At 49.3% G+C, this 21,073-nt stretch overlaps 1 protein-coding gene across 1 annotated transcript in view; it reads right to left on the reverse strand.

The window, feature by feature from the left end:
• Positions 1-16,002: 16,002 nt before the first annotated feature.
• GNA11 (G protein subunit alpha 11) overlaps positions 16,003-21,073 on the reverse strand; it is a 35,739-nt gene continuing 30,668 nt past the window's right edge. The window contains exon 7 of the mRNA XM_038739819.1: positions 16,003-17,339. Coding sequence (XP_038595747.1) covers positions 17,149-17,339 — 191 coding nt within the window. The 3' untranslated portion in view covers positions 16,003-17,148. The remainder of the gene's footprint in view (positions 17,340-21,073) is intronic.

Here is a 21,073-nt window from a genome sequence, read left to right on the forward strand (position 1 = left end):
AATTAAGTGACTTGCCCAAAGTCACAGCAGACAAGTGGCAGAGCCGGGAGTAGAACCCAGATCCCCTGACTCCCACACCTGTATTGTTTCCACTGCACCATGCTGCTTCACTTCTCTGTGTCTCAGTTCCCTCATCTGCAAAATGGGGATTCAAAACCTATTAATCAATCATATTTATTGAGCGATTACTGTGTGCAGAGCACTGTACTAAGCGCTTGGGAAGTACAAGTTGGCAACATATAGAGACAGTCCCTACACAACAGTGGGCTCACAGTCTAGAAGGGGGAGACAGAGAACAAAACCAAACATATTAACAGAATAAAATAAATAGAATAGATATGTACAAGTAAAATGAATAAATAAATAGAGTAATAAATATGTACAAACATAAATACATATATACAGGTGCTGTGGGCAAGGGAAGGAGGTAAGATGAGGGGGATGGAGGTGGGAGGAGGGGGAGATGAAGGAGGGGGCTCCGTCTAGGAAGGCCTCCTGGAGGAGGTGAGCTCTCAGTAGGGCCTTGAAGGGAGGAAGAGAGCTAGCTTGGCGGATGGGCAGAGGGAGGGCATTCCAGGCCCGGGGGATGACGTGGGCCGGGGGTCGATGGCGGGACAGGCGAGAACAAGGCACGGTGAGGAGATTAGCGGCATGGTATTTGTTAGGCACTTACTATGTGCGAAGCACTGTTCTCTCCCTCCCACTTAGACAGGGAGCCCCATATGGGACCTGATTATCTCGTATCTAACCCAGTGCTTTGTACAGTGCTTGGCACACAGTAAGCACTTAACAAAAACCACTATTATTATTATTATTATTATTAGCTATGTCCAGCTGAATACTCTGTCCTCCCCTGACTTTCCCATTACTGTAGATGGCACCACCATCCTTCCTGTCTCACAAACCCATAGACTTGGCGTTATCCTTGACTCTTCCCTCTCATTCAACCCACATATTCAATCCATCACTAAACCCTGTTGATTCCACCTTCACAACATTGCTAAAATCTTCCCTTTCCTCTCCATCCAAACTGCTACCATGCTAATACAATCACTTATCCTATTCTGCCTTGATTACTATGTCAGCTTCCTTGCTGATCTCCTGGCCTCCTGTCTCTCCCCACTCCAGTCCATACCTCATTCTGCTGCCCGGATCATTTTTCTACAGACATGTTCAGGCCATGTTTCTCCTCTCCTGAAGAACCTCCAGTGGTTGCTCATCCACCTCTGCATCAAACAGAAACTCCTCACCATTGGCTTTAAAGCACTCAATCCCCTTGCCCCTTCCTACCTCCCCTCATTACTCTCCTACTACAACTCAGTCTGTTCACTTCACTCCTCTAATGCCAAACTTCTCACTGTACCTTGATCTCATTTACCTTGCCACTGGCCGCTCGCCCAAGTCCTGCCTCTGGCCTGGAACACCCTTCCTCCTCCTTCCCTTCCCCACAGCACCTGCATATATGTATATATGTTTGTACGTATTTATTACTCTATTTATTTATTTTACTTGTACATATCTATTCTATTTACTTTATTTTGTTAATATGTTTTGTTTTGTTCTCTGTCTCCCCCTTCTAGACTGTGAGCCCACTGTTGGGTAGGGACCATCTCTATGTGTTGCCAACTTGTACTTCCCAAGCGCTTAGTACAGTGCTCTGCACACAGTAAGCGCTCAATAAATACGATTGATTGATTGATTAACTGACAGACAATTACTTCCCCCCACTTCAGAATCTTAAAAGCACATCTCCAGGAGGCCTGCCCTGATTAAGCCCTCTTTTCCTTTTCTCCCACTCCTTCTGCATCGCCCTCATTTGCTTCCTTTATTCACCCCTTTCCCAGCCCCATAGCACTTATATCTGTAATTTATTTATTTGTATTCATGACTGTCTCTCCGCCCCCTAGGCTGTACACTCATTGTGGGCAGGAAATGTGTCTGTTCATTCATTCGTTCATTCAATCGTATTTATTGAGCGCTTACTGTGTGCAGAGCACTGTACTAAGTGCTTAGGAAGTACAGGTTGGCAACATATAGAGACAGTCCCTACCCAACAGTGGGCTCACAGTCTAGAAGGGGGAGACAGACAACAAAACAAAACATATTAACAAAATAAAATAGAACAGTGAATACGTACAAGTAAAATAGAGTAATAAATCTGTACAAACATATATACAGGTGCTGTGGGGAGGGGAAGGAGGTAGGGCGGAGGGGAGGGGGAGGGGGAGAGGAAGAAAGGGGCTCAGTCTGGGAAGACCTCCTGGAGGAGGTGAGCTCTCAGTAGGGCTTTGAAGGGAGGAAGAGAGCTAGCTTGGCGGATATGCGGAGGGAGGGCATTCCAGGCCAGGGGGAGGACATGTGCCGGGGGTCAACATCAGGACAGGCGAGAACGAGGCACAGTGAGGAGGTTAGCGGCAGAGGAGTGGAGGGTGCGGGCTGGGCTGTAGAAGGAAAGAAGGGAGGTGAGGTAGGAGGGGGTGAGGTGACGGGGAGCCTTGAAGCCGAGAGTGAGGAGTTTTTGCCTGATGTATAGGTTGACTGGTAGCCACTGGAGATTTTTGAGGAGGGGAGTAACAGGCCCAGAGCATTTCTGCACAAAGACGATCCGGGAAGCAGCATAAAGTACAGATTGAAGTGGGGAGAGACAGGAGGATGGGAGATCAGAGAGGAGGCTGTTGCAGTAATCCAGTCGGAATAGGACGAGAGATTGAACCAGCAGGGTAGTGGTTTGGATGGAGAGGAAAGAGCGGATCTTGGCGATATTGCGGAAGTGAGACCGGCAGTTTTTGGTGACAGATTGGATGTGAGGGGTGAATGAGAGAGCAGAGTCAAGGATGACACCAAGGTTGCGGGTTTGTGAGACGGGAAGGATGGTAGTGCCATCAACAGTGATGGGAAAGTCAGGGAGAGGGCAGCGTTTGGGAGGGAAGATAAGGAGTTCAGTCTTGGACATATTGAGTTTTAGATGGCAGGCAGACATCCAGATGGAGATGTCTTGAAGGCAGGAGGAGACATGAGCCTGAAGGGAGGGAGAGAGAGCAGGGGCAGAGATGTAGATTTGGGTGTCATCAGCCTAGAGATGAATATTTGAAGCCGTGGGAGCGAATGAGTTCACCGAGGGAGTTAGTGTAGATAGAGAACAGATGGGGACCAAGAACTGACCCTTGAGGAACCCCTACAGTAAGGGGATGGGAGGGGGAGGAGGAGCCCGCAAAAGGGACTGAGAATGAATGGCCAGAGAGCTAAGAGGAGAACCAGGAGAGGACAGAGTCTGTGAAGCCAAGGTTGGATAGTGTGTTGAGGAGAAGGGGTTGGTCCACAGTGTCAAAGGCAGCTGAGAGGTCGAGGAGGATTAGGATAGAGTAGGAGCCATTGGATTTGGCAAGGATGAGGTCATTGGTGACCTTTGAGAGGGCAGTTTCGGTGGAATGTGGGGGACGGAAGCCAGATTGGAGGGGGTCGAGGAGAGAGTTGGCGTTGAGGAATTTGAGGCAGCGGGTGTAGACAACACGTTCAAGGAGTTTGGAAAGGAATGGTAGGAGGGAGATAGGGTGATAACTAGAAGTGGAGGTGGGGTCAAGAGAAGGTTTTTTTAGGATGGGGGAGACATGGGCATGTTTGAAGGCAGAGGGGAAGGAACCAGTGGAGAGTGAACGGTGGAAGATGGAAGTTAAGGAGGGGAGGAGGGATGGGGTGAGAGATTTCATAAAATGAGAAGGAATGGGGTCAGAAGCACAGGTGGCTGGAGTAGCACTTGAGAGGAAGGAGGAGATCTCATCTGAGGATACTGCTGGGAAAGATGGGAGAGTAGTGGAGAGGGTTGAGAGCCGGTGGGTTGGAGAAGGGGGAGGAGTGACTTTGGGGAGCTCAGACCTGATGGAGTTAATTTTACTAATGAAGTAGGAGGCCAGATCATTGGGGTGAGGGAAGGAGGAGGGGGAGGAACAGGGGGCCTGAGAAGGGAGTTAAATGTACAGAAGAGTTGACGGGGATGATGGGCATGGGTGTCAATAAGGGAGGAGAAATAGTTTTCTCTGGCAGAGGAGAGGGCAGAGTTAAGGCACAAAAGGATAAACTTGAAGTGAACGAGGTTGGCTTGGTTGTTTAGACTTTCACCAGCAGTGCTCAGCAGCTCGAGCATAAGAGCGAAGGAGGCAGACGGTGGCAGTGATCCAGGGCTGTGGTTTAGTGGTACGAGAGCAGCGAGCGTTTATTGTTATAGTGTACTCTCCCAAGTGCTCAGTACAGTGCTCGGCGCACAAAAAGAACTCAATAAATATGATTGACGGACTGAGCTGAGGAAGACAATTTGGCAGGCGACAGATGGAGAGAGAACAGCTGGTTAACTAATAGGAGAAGCAAAGGTGTTTACTGAGTGCAATGCACTGTAATAATAATAATAATAATAATGGCATTTGTTAAGCGCTTACTATGTGCAAGGCACTGTTCTAAGCGCTGGGCACTGTTCTAAGTGCTGGGCACTGTTCTAAGCGCTGGACTAAACACTTGAGAAGTACCCCAGCAGTACAAGCCAATAATCAATCAATCAGTAGTATTTATTGAACATTTACTATTTGCCAGCCAATTCTGTTGTATTGGAGTCCCCCAAGTGCTTAGTTCAGCACTTTGCACAAAGAAAGCACTCAATAAATACTATTGATTGATCGATCTCTGCCCCCTCCTTTGCGCTGTTCCCCCAACTTGGAACTCCCTCCTCCCAGCATACAGACCCCAGCTCTCCCCATACTCAAATCCTGTCGAAAATCTCACCTCCTCCAGAAAGCTATCCCTGGTTGATTTTCCAGCAACCTGAGCCATCTCTAGGCTGTAAGCTCATTGTGGGCAGGGAAACTGAAAACTTTGTTGTATTGTACTCTCCTAAGCACTTAGTATGGTGCTCTGCACAGAGTAGGCACTCAATTCATTCATTCATTCATTCATTCAATCGTATTTATTCATTCATTCATTCGATCGTATTTATTGAGCGCTTACTGTGTGCAGAGCACTGTACTAAGCCCTTGGGAAGTACAAGTCGGCAACATATAGAGACGGTCCCTACCCAACAATGGGCTCAGCTCAATAAGTACCATTGAATGAATGAATTTCTTCCCTTCAGCCAACTCTAACACTTAGGGACTTACTTACACCCCCCCTTAGCACTCACTCACTCATGTCTGCTCAATGTATTTATGTTGACCACTCTAGTTGTAAATAATCATATGTTGGTTTCCCTAGTTAAAGTGGAAGGTCTTTGTGGGCAGGGAACATGCCACTTTGCTATTCTGTCCTTCCCAAGTGCCTAGTACAGTGCCCGGCACCAAGTTGTTGCTCAATAAATGCTTCTGCTACCACCACCACCACTACTATTACACACTGGAAGTATCACTGGCACAAATCAAAGTTCTGGATAGGTTTCATGAATTTTATTGGGTTTAGGAAGACATGTGAATAATGAATAATAGATTGCAGATCCATGGCATGTAGAGGCAGGGCTTTGGGGGGAATCAATCAGTCAACCGTATTTGTTGAGCACTTACTACATACAGAGCACTGTGCAGAGTGCTTGGATGCATACAGTATAATAGAGTTGATAGACATGTTCTCTGCCCACAGTGAGCTTACCAGCTCCGCCCCTTGTCTGCTGTGTGACTTTGGGCAAGTCACTTCATTTCTCTGTGTCTCAGTTACCTCATCTGTAAAATGGGGATTAAAACTGTGAGCCCCATGGGAGATGGACTGCGTTCAACCCGATTTGCTTGTATCCACCCCAGCATTTAGTACAGTGCCTGGCACCTAGTAAGCGCTCAACAAATACCACAATTATTATTATTGTTATTAGTAGTAGTAGTATTTAATTACTGGCTTTATTCAGACTTTTGGCCTCAGAGGTCCAAGAAAGGACCTCTCAGTTGCAGCAGGGCTCCTGTTTCTTGTGTCCACCAAGTGGCCCTTTCTTGGACCTCTGAATTCCCTGCCCCAAGCTGCCCTCCCATGTTGCTACTGCTCAGCAAAAAAAGAGGGGACAGAGGCAAGGGGGGGTGGGGGCATTAGTGACTGAGTGGGGAACACACCCTTGGCTAACATCCCATGTGCTCCACCCTGGATGAAACTGGATGGACACTGAGGCAAGAAGAGTATTGACTGAGCACCTACTGTGTGCAGAACAGGGTACTGAGAAGCAACATGGTGTAATGGATAGAGCACGGGCCTGGGAGTCAGAAGATCATGGGTTCTAATCCCGGCTCCACCACTCGTCTGCTATGTGATCTTGGGCAAGTCACTTCACTTCTCTGTGTCTCAGTTACCTCATCTGTAAAATGACGATTGAGACCATGAGCCCCACATGGGACAGGGACCGTGTCCAACCCCATTCGCTTATATCCACCCCAGTGCTTAATACAGTGCCTTGCACATAGGAAGTCCTTAACAAATACCATAATTACTATTATTATTATTATTCCCGTGAATAGTGCTGTATTAGGAGTCTACCATGGGCAAGGCACTATATCATCATCATCATCATCAATCGTATTTATTGAGCACTTACTATGTGCAGAGCACTGTACTAAGCGCTTGGGAAGTACAAATTGGCAACATAACTATATCTGGCACTTACTGAGTGCAGCATGCCTAGCTGGGAGAAAGAAGGCCAAGTCAGTAGAGAAGCACTGCTCTTTTCCCTCTGGGTCCCAGGCTGCATTTGGCTGAACCCATGTCCCCTTTCAAGCAGATCCTCACAGTTCCACAATCCTTTTCCCTGATGGAACATCTCAACTGCAGGGCCTGGACCATGTGGGTAAAGTTGAGCCTCCAAACTCAGAAACAAAACCTTTGCGCTGACCAGGAGTGAAAGTCAAAATATTTTCCTCCCGTAATGGCTCCTGCTTACTTTCAGGTGTGTGGCATTGAACTCGCTTTGGAGTTGAGCTTCAGTTGGGTTTTTGAATGGAAAACGTTTCCTCTTCAAACACAAGAGGGAGAGGGTGGTGCTCCTTGACAAGGGGGATAGTGTCTTTTACTTCTTTTGTCTGAAACCATTTGAGACCATCATCCAAAAATTTCTGTACCCAGATGACTTGTTTCCAAGATTTTGGATGGTGCAAGGATTTTCAGATGGTGCAAGGAGTCTGTTGAATTGGAATAATTTTCCGGAGGTGTGAAATCGAATTCTTGTTTGTTTGTTGTTATAGTTTTACTCTCCCAAGTGCTTAGTACAGTGCTCTGCACAGAGTAAGTGCTCAATAAACATGATTAAGTGAATGAAAGAATTCTAACGCCAGCCTCCAGGTTGCTTTACTCTACAGGCTATGGGGATTGGCTCAGGCAGGGCATTCTGGGCTCTGACCCAGCCAGCCATATTTTCTGTTTTCATGATATTTGTAATAATAATAATGATGATGGTATTTGTTCAGCACTTACTGTGCACCAGGTGCTGTACTAAACACTGGGGTGGTTACAAGCAAATCGAGTTGGACTCAGTCCCTGTCCCTTATGGGGCTCATAGTCTCAATCCCCATTTTACAGATGAGGTAACTGAGGCACAGAGAAGTGAAGTGACTTGAACAAGGTCACACTGCAGACAAATGGTTGAGCCAGAGTTAGAACCCGTGACCTTCTGACTCGCAGGCCTGTGCTGGGGTAGATACAAGCTAATCAGGTTGGACACAAGTCCATGTCCCACGTGGGGCTCACCATCTTAGTCCCCATTTTACAGATGAGGGAACTGAGGCACAGAGAAGTGAAGTGACTTGTCCAAGGTCACACAGCAGATAAGTGGAAGATCCAGGATTAGAACCCAGGTCCTCCGACTCCTAGGCCCATGCTCTGAAGTACCCTCAGAAATCTTTTTGGAGCAGTCAAATTTGCTTAGTAATTTCCCAAGCCCAGACCTACTGATGGTCTCAAATGGTTTCAGACAGAAGTAAAATACATGATCCCGCCCACCCACCCCCATCAAGGAGCACGACCCTCTTCATTTTGTGTTTGGAGAGGGAAAGTTTTCCATTCAGAAACCCAACTGAAACCAAACTCTCGCATTCGAAAGCGAGTTCAGCACTGCACACATGAAAGTAAGTAGGAGCCATTACAGGAAGAAAATATTTTGACCGTCACTCCTAGTCAGTACAGAGGTTCTGTTTCTGAGTTTGGAAGCTGAAATTTTTCCCACAGGGTTCAGATCCTGCAATGGAGATGTTCCATCATGGAAAAGGATTGTGGGGCCGCAAGGATCTGCTTGAAAGGCTTCAAGGTTTCAGCCAAATGCAGCCTGGGACCCTCTGGGTCCACCAGCTGTGTGCAAAGCACTGTACTAAGTGCTTGGGAGAGTGCAATACAACACTAAATGGACACATTCCCTGCCCACAACAAGCTTACAGTCTAGATGGGGAGACAGACAAGGAAGACAGCAATGCTTCTCTACTGACTTGTCCTTCTTTCCCCCAGCCATCCCAGACCCTCTTTCTTCAGGATATTTGTTTCCCTCTTTCTTCTTCTGCCCTTTCCCTCCTCTCTTCACCAGCCACCACGTTCATTCTTCTGTTGGGGGTGAGAGAGTGTTGATGGTGCAGAGCAAACTCTCACCATTACAGTGAAAAACTCAATGCTGCAGGCAGGCTACTCTTTTTTTCTCTTCTTCTGCCAGCCCTAAACTCAAGTTCTGGGAAGCAGAGGCAGGTCCACTCTGGTCTCATAGTAATAACAATAATAATAATAATAGTCTCTCAACAACACACATGGGTGGAGTTTCACAGTGAGCAGTGTCATCCTGGTCTTGCGACAAGTGTAGTGAGAGACAGACAGACAGAAGGAGAGGGGCAAGATCTCTGGTGGAGCCTTAAATCTAGAGCTCATCTTCTCTGAACTGGTTTTTCCTTAGGTATGCTGGGAGGACAAAACCAGGGTGTGCTCAGGACTTCTTGGAAGCACAATCCAGAGTGGAGGAAATGAATCCTGCCTTCTCCCTGGAGGCTGGGCAGACAGTGGGCCAGTTGTCAACATCCAATCGGGAATGACAGGTGAGTCTTGGCCTTGAGACTTCAGGACCTAGAACCTGAGGGAGGAGTTGATTCTAGCGTTAGTGGTTGGCACAGCTCCACTCATGCCCTCTTGCCTCTCCTGCCTGTCGGGTTCCCAGTGGACCTGGAGTACAATGAGGGAGTAGGTGGGCAGGGGTGTGGCCCATGGTAAAGGGCACGTGGAGGCTTTTTACGCGTAGGACCCAGTGATGGCTGAAGTGACCGCAGCACACGGCCAACGCCGTGACCCAGAAGACGGTTACCTCGATAGCCGGTTGTTTTACTGGACTCTCGCTGGACCCATCCACCTTGTGAAATGGCCTGGCTGGTTCTTCGATCAGAAGTCTTCACCACTAAGAGCACAGCCCCAGCAGGCAGAACCGGGATTAGGACCTGGGTCTCCTGATTCCCAGTTAACCAAGAGTATTGGTCAAGTATCTATATCTTTATTTATTTTTTAAATAAATTAATTATTATTAATAAATAAATTTGATAATTAATAAATACTTTATTTAAGTATTTATCTATACTTCACGCTGCTGCCCAGATCATCTTTGTGCAGAAACGCTCTGGGTATGTTACTCCCCTCCTCAAAAATCTCCAGTGGCTACCAATCAACCTACACATCAGGCAAAAACTCCTCACTCTCGGCTTCAAGGCTCTCCATCACCTCGCCCTCTCCTGCCTCACCTCCCTTCTTTCCTTCTACAGCCCAGCCTGCACCCTCTGCTCCTCTGCCGCTAACCTCCTCACTGTGCCTCATTCTCGCCTGTCCCGCCGTCAACCCCCGGCCCATGTCCTCCCCCTGGCCTGGAATGCCCTCCCTCTGCACATCCACCAAGCTAGCTCTCTTCCTCCCTTCAAAGCCCTACTGAGAGCTCACCTCCTCCAGGAGGCCTACCCAGACTGAGCCCCCTCCTTCCTCTCCCCCTCCTCCCCCTCCCCATCCCCCCCCGCCTTACCTCCTTCCCCTCCCTACAGCACCTGTATATGTTTTTACATATTTATTACTCTATTTTACTTGTACATATTTACTATTCTATTTTATTTTGTTAATATGTTTTGTTTTGTTGTCTGTCTCTCCCTTCTAGACTGTGAGCCCGCTGTTGGGTAGGGACCGTCTCTATATGTTGCCAACTTGTACTTCCCAAGTGCTTAGTACAGTGCTCTGCACACAGTAAGTGCTCAATAAATGATTGAATGAATGAATGAAAAAGTGCAGAAACCAAAACAACAATAACGGAAGAACCGTTAGCAAGGTTACGGACTGTGGCAGAAGATAAGACGTTCTAGAGAAAATACATCCATAGAGTCGCTACAAATTGGAAGCCACTCGATAGCACTCGATAATAATAATAATAATATTATGTGCAGAAAGTGGTGTTCCTCCCACTGGACCAATAGCATTTGTGCAATGGGGCTCAGGGCAGGCCTGAAATTTCCTCTCAGTCTGTGGCCCAGGATGTCTAGGAAGCAGAGTGGCCTAGTGGAAAGATCTCGGACCAGAGGACCTGTGTTCTAATCCAGGCTCCACCATTTACCTGCTGCTCAAGCGCTTAGTACAGTGCTCTGCACACAGTAAGCGCTCAATAAATACGATTGATTGATTGGATGAACTTGGGCAAGTCACTTAACTTCTCTGTGCCTAGCTTCCCTCATCTGCAAACTAGGGATTCAATACCCGTTCTCCCTCCTACTTAGACTGTGAGCCCCATTTGGGACCTGATGATCTTGAATCTAACCCAGCGCTTAGTACAGTGCTTGGTATGCAGTAAGTGCTTAAGCAGCATGGCCTAGAGGTTGAAGCAAGGGCCTGGCAGTCAGAAGACCTGGAATCTAGTCCCGGCTCTGCCACGTGTCTGCTGTGTGACCCTGGGAAACTCACTTAACTTCTCTGGGCCTCAGTTCCCTCATCCGTAAACAGGGGCAAACATTGTGAGTCCTATGTGGGACATAGACTGTGTCCAACCTGATTAGCTTGTGTCTACCCCAGCGCTTAGTACAGTGTGTGGCACACAATAAGCGCTTAACAAACACCACAAAGAACAAAAGCAAATGCCACAATAGTTATTATTAATCACTCTGCAAAGCACAGGGGCATTCAAGACCGGACGGCTGCTGTACACCGACACCTAGCGGCCACTCTCGGAGCTTACAGCCAGGCTAAACCTCGGCCGGGTTTGCTGACGGCTGATCCGGAATAGAATTATGGTATTTGTTAAACGCTTACTACGTGCCAGGCACCGTAGTGAGCGCTGGGGTGAATACAAGCAAATCGGGTTGGACACAGTCCCTGTCCCACGTGGGGCTCACAGTCTTAACCACCATTTTACAGATGAGGGAACTGAGACCCAGTGAAGTGAATAATAATAATAATGGCATTTATTAAGCGCTTACTATGTGCAAAGCACTGTTCTAAGCGCTGGGGAGGTTACAAGGTTGTCCCACAGGGGGCTCACAGTCTTAATCCCCATTTTACAGATGAGGGAACTGAGGCACAGATAAATTAAGTGACTTGCCCAAAGTCACACAGCTGACAATTGGCAGAGTGGGGATTCGAACCCATGACCCCTGATTCCAAAGCCCGTGCCCTTTCCAGTGAGCCACGCTGCTTCTCTAGGACACACAGCAGACAAATGGCGGAACCAGAATTAGAACCCATGACCTATCCCCGACGCAGCAAGAGGCTACATACCAAAGGCCCGGCTGTAGGGTTAAACCCACCTCAGGCATCAATCCAAAGTGAGTTTGAACTCACTGCTTCCAAGGGGCCTGCCCAGTTCTCCAAAAAGAGAGTTAACACTACGTATTTGTAGCATTTTTATTATTAATAATAATGATAATGATAATGCTACCAATAATAATAGTATATGCTAAGCCCACCCAGCACTGTACTAAGCGCTGAGGGAGATACAAGATAAACAGATCCCACAGGGGCTCACAATCTAAGCCCCATGTGTGAGCCCCATGCGAGACCCCCGTGGGGGTCACACACTGCTTTTTATTTTCCAAAGCACTTTCACCTCATAATAAAAAAGATGAATTGTGGAATGTGTTAAGTGCTTACTATACGCCAAGCACTTGTTCTAATTAGATACAGGATAATCAGGTCTGACACAGTCCCCATCCCACATTGTAAGAAGGAGAACACGTATCAACTCCCCATTTGACAGATAAAGAGACTGAGGCACAGGGCAGTCAAGTGACTTGCCCAAGGTCACACAGCTAGTGAATGACAGAGCAGGGATTACAACCCATGTTCCCTGACTCCAAGGCCTGGGCTCCTTCCAATCATCTCATTTCATCTTCCCACCATGGGAAGATTTGGCAGGGGTGGGGGGAGGCGGATGGGGGAGGGGTTGTTTTCAATGGTATTTGTTAAGCACTTACTATGAACCTGGCACTATACTAAGCACTGAGTTAGATACAAGATAATCAGGTTGGACACAGTCCATGTCCCACATGGGGCTCAGCCTCAATACCCATTTTACAGATGAAGTAACTGAGGCCCAGAGGTGTGACTTGCCCAAGGTCCCACAGCAGACAAGTAGTGGAGCAGGGGTTAGAACCCAGGTCTTCCTGTCTCCCAGGCCCAGCCTCTTTCCACTAGGCCACGCTGCTCCTCAAGCCGCATAAGCGCTTAGTACAGTGCTCTGCACACAGTAAGCGCTCAATAAATACGATTGATGATGATGATGATGAAGGAGGTGAAGAGAGATCGGCCAGGCTCCATGGAGACTTGGTCTTTAATAGTGGGATGCTGGTTTGGCTCCTTTCGCTGCTGTGGGAGGAAGCAGAGTCTGGTGGGGAACACATGGGAGAGAAGAAGACCCACTCCCACCCCTCCCCCAGCCTAGAGTGGCTGAGTTATCATCCACATGGGGCAGGGGCAGGATTTTGCTCCCTTAGCCATGTTTCATGTTAAACCACAGGTCTCCTTTCCCAGGACCTCGGTGCCGGACTGGGGGAACTCCTTAGGCTGTCGGGTCCTTAGGGGAAGACAGTTCCTCCTCAGACAATACTAGGGTGGTCATTTGGCTGGTTTTCAGCTGGCCTGGTCCCCAGTCAGGACAGACACGGCTGCAGCCGCCTTTCTGTCAGGGATTTTGATTTTCTGCATAGTATCTCTCTCCACCGCGGGTCTGCAGCCACCAAGTCCCGAGGCTCGGAAGCCGTGCCTGCATTCAGGAGGACTGCGGGGATGAAGGAGGGGGATGGTGCCACCGCTAGCAATGAGGGGAAGGGGACTCCCAAGCAAAATGCCCTAGGATCGGGAGCTCGGACGGACCTCTGCCAATGTTTGAAGTGTGTGATATCGCGAGTCACGCCACACGCCCGGCCTGATGCATGTGATGTCATGGAGGTCTCGGTGAAACGTCTGGACGGTCCAGGTCTCCGCGCCAACGCTGGGGCCCTCCCGATATTTCACTGCCGCTGGAAATAAGGCCAAACGTGCCACAGCATTTAGGAACAAAATTTATTCCAATTTGAAACAGAGAATTTATTTCAGGAGAAAGATATGAAAATCAATTTCCATTGGGTACTTCTGGAATAAAGGTCAGGGCCCAGGCAGCAGAGCCTCAGGTCCCAAGGGCCACACCACCCTTCCCCCCTGCTCCCTCCCCAAACCGTCTGGATGGGTGGGAGCAGCTGGGAGCCATGAGGCACCTTGAGCAACATTCCAAAACTCCTCCCCCCCGCCCCATCCCCAGTCCACCCTCCCCATCCCACCACACACACAACAATACATGCATTTCAAATGACAAGGTTTAAAAACAGCATTTTATATACTATCTTTTTAAATAGGATAATGTTGAAATTATCTTGAATCAGGATGGTAGAATATACAAGTATAACCAAATCGTTTCCACCACATTGGCACTCGGAAAAGTCTTCTGCACTAAAAGGGGGCATTGGCACAACTACATGGTTTATATATATATATATATATGTATATATATATATATATATATATATTTTAAAAAAAGACAGACCCATAAATTCCCCCACAACAACCAGGGCCGGGGAGGAGCCGCATTACAGATTTTATCCTCTTGGGAACCCGGACGCCCTGATTCTCTGTTGTGGACGTGGTCAGCACCAGCTGAAAACGTCTAGTGGAGGAAAAAAAATAATGAATAAAACACCCCGCATGTACAGATGGGAATGGGCTGAGGAGAGGCTAGTGGAGGAGCCAGGTGAGACTCCCCGATGGTGCTTCTTGTCCCTACGCTCTCGCCCCAAGTTGGGGTGTTACCCGATCTGCAGCTGGCCTGGGTTTCCACCAGACTGTCAGTTTCTTGAGGGGAGAGACCATGCCTACCAACTCTACTGCATTATACTCTCCCAAGTCTTTAGCGCTGTGCTCTGCACACAGTCGGTGCTCAATAAACGCTACTGATTGACTGATATTTATTTGTTCATTCCCCTGCTGGGAAACCAACTTAACTTTCCTCCAGCAGGTCTGGTTCTGCATGTGGCATGGGTAGCACCAGCTCAGGCAAAGAGGGCACAGCTGCTGGGAAACCCTTTGAGAGTGGAAGGAGATTTCTCCATGAAACAACCGCCCCCAAAAAGGTCTTTCCTTTGAGGATAGTAGATTGGCCTTTGAGGGAGTGGCGAGGCCCACCCCAGGCAGGATCAATCTAGCATGGCCTGAAGCTGCTGAGAACTCGAGTTTCCAGTGCCAACCGCTGGCCCGAAAAAGGCTAGCAGGCACAAGGCCTAGCACCATCTGCTCCCTAATACAGAGTTGGGGGTCTTTTTGGCATTTTGAAAGTTTATGCTCAAAATCCTCTTGAATACAACCTGGGCACCAAAAAGGACTCTTTGGGCGGAAAGACGGGAGACAGTAAGACTTGGTTCAGGGCTGTCTGTCCCCATCAGGAATGGAGCTGCTGCCCCAGACCTGGCATGGTCCTTCCTCTTTGGTCCCGAGCCTCTTGCTGACCCAGTTTGCTCTCAGCCATGTGTCTCCCAAAGTGCTTTGGGAATCCAGTGGTGGCTCCCCTCACTGATTACATGGAAAGCAGGAGGGAAGTCTGAGGGAATTACTGAAAAAAAAAAAAAAAAAAAAAAACCCAGAGCGAGTCCGACCCACTACTTAGTGTTCCAGATCAAAGGCCGCTTGGGCTGTTGGCTTGCCTTTTCTTAGTTTTTTTGTGTGTTTTTTCATTTTTCCAGCATGCAAAAACAGAACGTAACCCCAAACCCACCTGGATGTAGTGTTCTGCCTACAGAAAAATCTCTCTGACCCTATTCACCCCCTCTCAGACCATGTAATCAGGACAGAGTTGTATGTTTCCCCACCTCTAGACTCGTTGTGGGCAGGGAATGTGTCTGTTTATTGTTGTACCCTCCCAAGCGCTTAATACAGTGCTTGGCACACAGTAAGTGCTCAATAAATACTAACGAATGAAAGAATGAGTCCTATCAGCCTCCTAAGTGCAATCACCGGGGGAGGCCAGCAGGGAGGAGGAGGCTCACCCCTCCCAGCAGCAGGTTCAGCTGAGGGCTCCGGACCGGACATGTTCCCAGCGAACAGCCGCCGGCGGCCGTAGCTGGCGCCTGACCCAGGGGCACACAGGGTGGCACTAGTGTCTGGCACCCTCGTGGGCCTCAGTTTAAGATGACAAAGCGGGCCCCTGCTCAAATCAGTTTGGGCATTCCCCCTTCCCCCAACCTTCCTTGCTCTGGCCACATACCCCTCCCTGGGGCCAGGCACCTTCTTTAGCAAAACATGGGCACCCCAGAAAATGTGGGGGAGTGCCTGTGGTATTGCTCATGATTCCCAGATGTTGGGCAGCTCTGGAACGAATATCTGTGCAAGTGCTTTGAGCAGAGTCCACATCCCATTAGACTACAGCAGCTGCTCAAGAATAGTCCAAAGGGACTCTAGAGAACTTTTCCTCCTCGCTCCAAAAAGACTCAAAGACACCCCCATCCCCAAACCCCCTCTCCCCACACCCCCACACAATGAATTTCTCCCTCCTTTTCTCATCTTTTTGTTTCAATTTAGGATACGTTCCAGTTCCCAAGTTTACTACCCCCACCTCTTCCCACCTCCCAAATCCAGGGAACCGGAGCCAGCCTGGAGAGTTAACTTTCTTCAGAGGGCCTGACCCTCTCTGGCACAAAGTGTGAGAACAATTGTGATTCAGCATGTTACAGAAACATAGAAGCCCTTGTGGCTCCCTAATCCAGCCAAACCCAGAAGATACTTGGGGGTTCATTTTCCCTTTGCTCTGGGAAGGTTCAGGGGGGAAGTGGGCAGGGCTTCTCTATAATCAACGAAACCTGTATTTGCTTTGAAAAATCTCAGAGTTAGACATTTCCCCTGTTTGGCAGATCGCACGTTTTGCAGTCCACCGAATGGAAACCCAGCGTGGAGCAAACTACATAGACAACATCAATAATTAAAAAAAAATCAGTCTCAGTATGTTTTATAATTGGGAAGAAAACAATAACCCGGAATGACAGGTACACTGAAGGATGGAAGAGTGATGGCTTCTTTTTGGTCAGTTGGCTGGCTGTTGACTAATTTTTCTTTTCTTTTTTTTTTTTTTTTGGGCAGCCGTTGACGTGGGGAAGAGCGGGGTTGCCCTCTTCATCCCAGTGAACCGTGGTGCACAGATTTGGAAAAAGCAAGCGTTCGTGGTGGAGGCTCCGTGAGACTTACAGGGGCGCTCTGCATGCCCGCAGTTCAGTGAGTTCGCATAAACATAGTCAAGGGCTGGAGATGTGGACCGGGGAAAGAATCAAAACCAAACTAGGTATGGGAGTTAAAAAAAACAAAAACATCAAGCCCAAGAGAAGCCTTTACAGTTGGCAAAAGATTAAGAGGTGCATGAAGTGTGGTGCTAATTGTGAAATAAAAGCCATTTGTTAAAAAGAGGGAGGGGAGGGGAGAAAAAAAAAAATCAACTACTCTGTGGCCAGAAACATGAGATTCAGAATAACACTGAGCAAATTCGCCACTCCACAGATCAGACAATTTGCAATCATTACATCATTAAAAATGAAAGATATTTTTTTCCCGTAAATTTTGCCTTTTTTTTTCGTTTTTTTCATTTTGTTTTTTGGAGGGGTTGGGCTGGGGGGAATCTCTCCTTGGCACCCAGGGAAGAGAACAGGGTCAGACCAAGTTATACTCTTTCAGGTTCAGCTGGAGGATGGTGTCCTTGACGGCGGCAAAGACGAAACGGATGTTCTCCGTGTCTGTGGCACAAGTGAAGTGAGAGTAGATAATTTTATCGCTGTCTGGGTTTAAATCCACAAACATCTTGAGGATGAACTCCCGGGCGGCCTGGGCGTCCCTCTGTGGTCCTGAGGCAGTAACGGGAGAAGGGTGAGGGTTAGGGTCTGGGGAGCTGCTGCTGCTCACCCCACCCCCGCTGCTTCTCCCGTCTCGGTCCCTTCTGCCCGGCAATGCTGCTCAGAAGGGGGAGCCTTACTCGTCTGTGGAGGAACTGCTCTCCAGCTATTCGGTCAATCAGCCCGCAGGTCTATTTCTAACTAGCGACGTCAACCGGGGGCTCTTTGAGATGAACTGTTCACGATCTCCACGGCTGAATCCCCCTGTCCAGGCCCCGGTGAGCTGGCCCTTGGATGACCATGTATGCGCTTCCTGGCTCCTCTCCCGAGCAGCTGAACCCTAGCTAAAATCATCTTCTACTGGCCATGCTTCGACCCATTCGCTCCACTACTTCCAGCTCAGACTACCCTCTTCCTTGCCGCTCCCCCAAGTCTTTCCTCTCCACCGCCAAACCTTGTCCAGGCTAGTCAGTAGAGCAGAGCCACTGTTCCCTCCCGATATTTCAGCTCAAGGCCGCCCTCCTCCAGGAAGCTCTGAGTCACCCTCACCTACCCCTCAACCTCCTGCCATCTTCTCCTCCCTCTAAACTCTAGCTGCGGGGACCCTTCTGGGGTCTGCCTCCTGTGAACTCCTGGAGGGAGGGGGAGCCAAGCCTCAGGCCAGTGTCTTGCCCTTTTGGGACTTGGCGATGAACACAACCCTTCAACTTCAAACCCCTTCTCATCCTTTACTGTGGTCATTTCCCCTTGCCCCCAGCCACGCCCCACCCAAACACCTCTAGGAAGCTTGCCATCCCACTGGAAACATCTGTTCCTTTCTCTCCCCGGCGCTCCATCACACTTCAGGACACTCCCCATCCCCTCCTCGTTCCGACAGCCCGAGCAGGGAGAGAGAAAGAGAACACTCAAGGAGGTCTGGGGCTACCTACCACAAATCTGGGCTCCCGAAACAGCCAGACTAACGCGGACCAACGGGACAAGACAGCCAAAGCGTCAGAATCTCCTCTCCTCTCCTATTAAAGGGCACACAGCTTCCCGTCCCTGCTCTTTGACCCCGAGCCCTGACCAGATGGCACAGGAATCACGACAGAGTTGATTACTTGGCACCCTTTTTATGGTATTTGTTAAGCACTTACTATGTGCCAGGCACTGTACTAAGCACAGGGGTAGATGTAAGCTGATCAGCTTGGACACAGCCCCTGTCCCACATAAGGCTCACAGTCTTAATCCCCATTACAGATAAGGTAACCAAGGCACAGAGAAGCTAAGTGACTTGCCCAAGGTGACACAGCAGACAAGTGGTGGAGCTAGAATTGGAACTCAGGTCCTTCTGACTCTCAGGTCTGGGCTCTATCCACTAGGCCACACTGGTTCTCGGCACTGAACGAGCAGTAAGCACTTGATACCGTTACTTGGATGACAAGGAGGAGGATGATAAGAATCAAAGCCACGGTCACGTCCAGCCCTTTTCCACTGGGGCTGGCCCCGTAGCAGAAGCTTCCACCTGGTGACACCCTGCCTGGCGGACTACTCCCAGGTCTGGCAGCAAAGAAGGCCAAGGGCTTTCTTCCTGACACCAAGGGGCAAAAGATGGCCAAGTCGCAGGTACAAAGGGAGCCGGGAAGAGCAGCTCTGGGCACTGGCACCAAGCAAGGGCTAAGGGATGAATGTGGGAAACAAGAGGGCCCAAAAGGAGCGTCCACGCTAACGAAATACATCACCTCCCTTCTGCCCGCGGCACTTGGCTGCGCCTTTAACCCACCCGGCATTAGCCCACCCACCGCAGCGGACTCCCAGGACAGTGCCAACAGGATACAATTCCCCCCGGAAGGGGACTCCCAGGAGGTCGGCTCATCTGATTTAGCCCTCTGCCGCCAAGCAGGTCAACGATGCCTGAGCCAATCAGGCAGATGGTTGTCTGCATCTCATCAATTCGGGGATGGAGTTGGTCAGGGGGCCCCCCGTGACCCTGAGGAGGGGGAGGATCTAAGTCAGGACTCCGCCTGTGGCCCAAGGGTGAGCCTTTCCCCTGCCGCCGATAACCACTGGTCAGCATCTCGTTCAAAAGCAGACTTCGCCTCTACCACCTCTACTGTACTGGTCTCTTTTAAGTGCTCATTCCAGTGCTCTGCAAACAGTAAGTATTCAAGAGAAGCAGCATGGCCTAGTGGAGAGAGCATGGACTTGGGTTCTAATCCATGCCCGCTGTGTGACCTTGAGCAAGTCACTTCCCTTCCTCTGTGCTTCAGTTTCCTCATCTGTAAAATGGGGATTGAGCCTGTGACCCCATGTAGGACAGGGACTGTGTCCAACCCAATTTGCTTGTTTCCACCACAGCACTTAGTACAGTGCCTGGCACATAGTAAGTGCTTAATACCGCAATTATTACTATTATTATTATTATTATTTTTAAAGCCCCAAGCTTGTCCTTCTCCAGGTGGAACAACTCCCAATTCCTTCACCGTTTCTGCCTGGGACCCAGGCTCTCTCCCTCTCATCACTCCTGCTGCTCTTTCTGGATGCATTTTGGGGGCTTCCCAGTTTGGTGACCTAGCTAACGGCTCATACAGCCCAAGCTTATTTGCTGGCCAAATCAATACAATACCTCAACCTCCCTTCTCAGTCATTTTGGACACACACTTCTAAACGGTCTCGACGCCTGCAGGTGGCGAGACCCAGGACTACCACCTGTCTATTACCACACTAGATCGGGAACCTCCTTGAGGGCGAGGATCACGTCTCCCAACTCTATCTTACTGTACCCCGCAAGGCCCTTAGTACCATGTTCTGCTCACAGTCTGTGCTCAATCAATGCCATCGATGGACTGATGATGGATTGACAACTGAAGCTCTTCCAACTTAAGGGCTTCAAATAATCATCTCCTTCTGTGGTTGGGCCCTGAAAGGTTTGGAATCCGGGGCGGGAACACCCCTTGGGGCAATGGGTACAGCTTCCCACTGGTCTGGGACTAGCGTGCTCATTTGGAGAAGCAACATGATGTAGTGGATAGAGCCTGGGCCTGGGAGTCAGAAGGCAATGGGTTCTAATCCTGGCTCTGCCACTTGTCTGCTGTGTGACCTTGGGCAAGTCACTTCACCGGGCCTCAGTTATCTCATCCGTAAAATGGGGGGTGAGACTGTGAGCCCCACATGGGACAGGGACCATAGCCAACTCCATTTGCTTGTATCTACTCCAGCGCTTAGTACAGTGCCTGGCACATAGTAAGCACTTAACAAATACCATCATTATTATTTGGAGACTAGCCGCCTGACACTGGGAATGGCAGCCAGTTTTTGTGGAAATGGCACAGGTTCAGAGGTCTGTTGACCTGGGGTTCTCATCCGAGCTTGGCCACTGGCCTGCTGGGTGGCCACCGACAGGCCAGTTAGCCACTCTAGGCCTACATTTCCTGATCTCCCATATCAACTAGATGCCCTCTGTACTCGAAAGGTGAAGCCACTGATTGCGGAAGGCCCTTCCTATTTCACGGGGCCGTTGGACAGACAAACGAGACTTGTTGACTCAGTTCTCCCAGTCGGCGCAAGGGCAGAATCCGGGAGCGTCCTGATGACTGCACACCTGCTTTGGATACAGCGTGATGTGGCACTGGAAGAAACCAGTGGGTGCACGTGCGTGGCAGAGGCTCCAGGACCAGTTTCCCTTCCCGTGGGGGGTGGTTCTGTAAGGGCCCAGCCCCCACGTTCTAGGAGAACTGGCTGTGGAGTCACAGTACTTTGGAAAATGA

This window comes from Tachyglossus aculeatus, chromosome X1 (genome assembly GCF_015852505.1).
Source record: "Tachyglossus aculeatus isolate mTacAcu1 chromosome X1, mTacAcu1.pri, whole genome shotgun sequence".
Classification (NCBI taxonomy): Eukaryota; Metazoa; Chordata; class Mammalia; order Monotremata; family Tachyglossidae; genus Tachyglossus; species Tachyglossus aculeatus.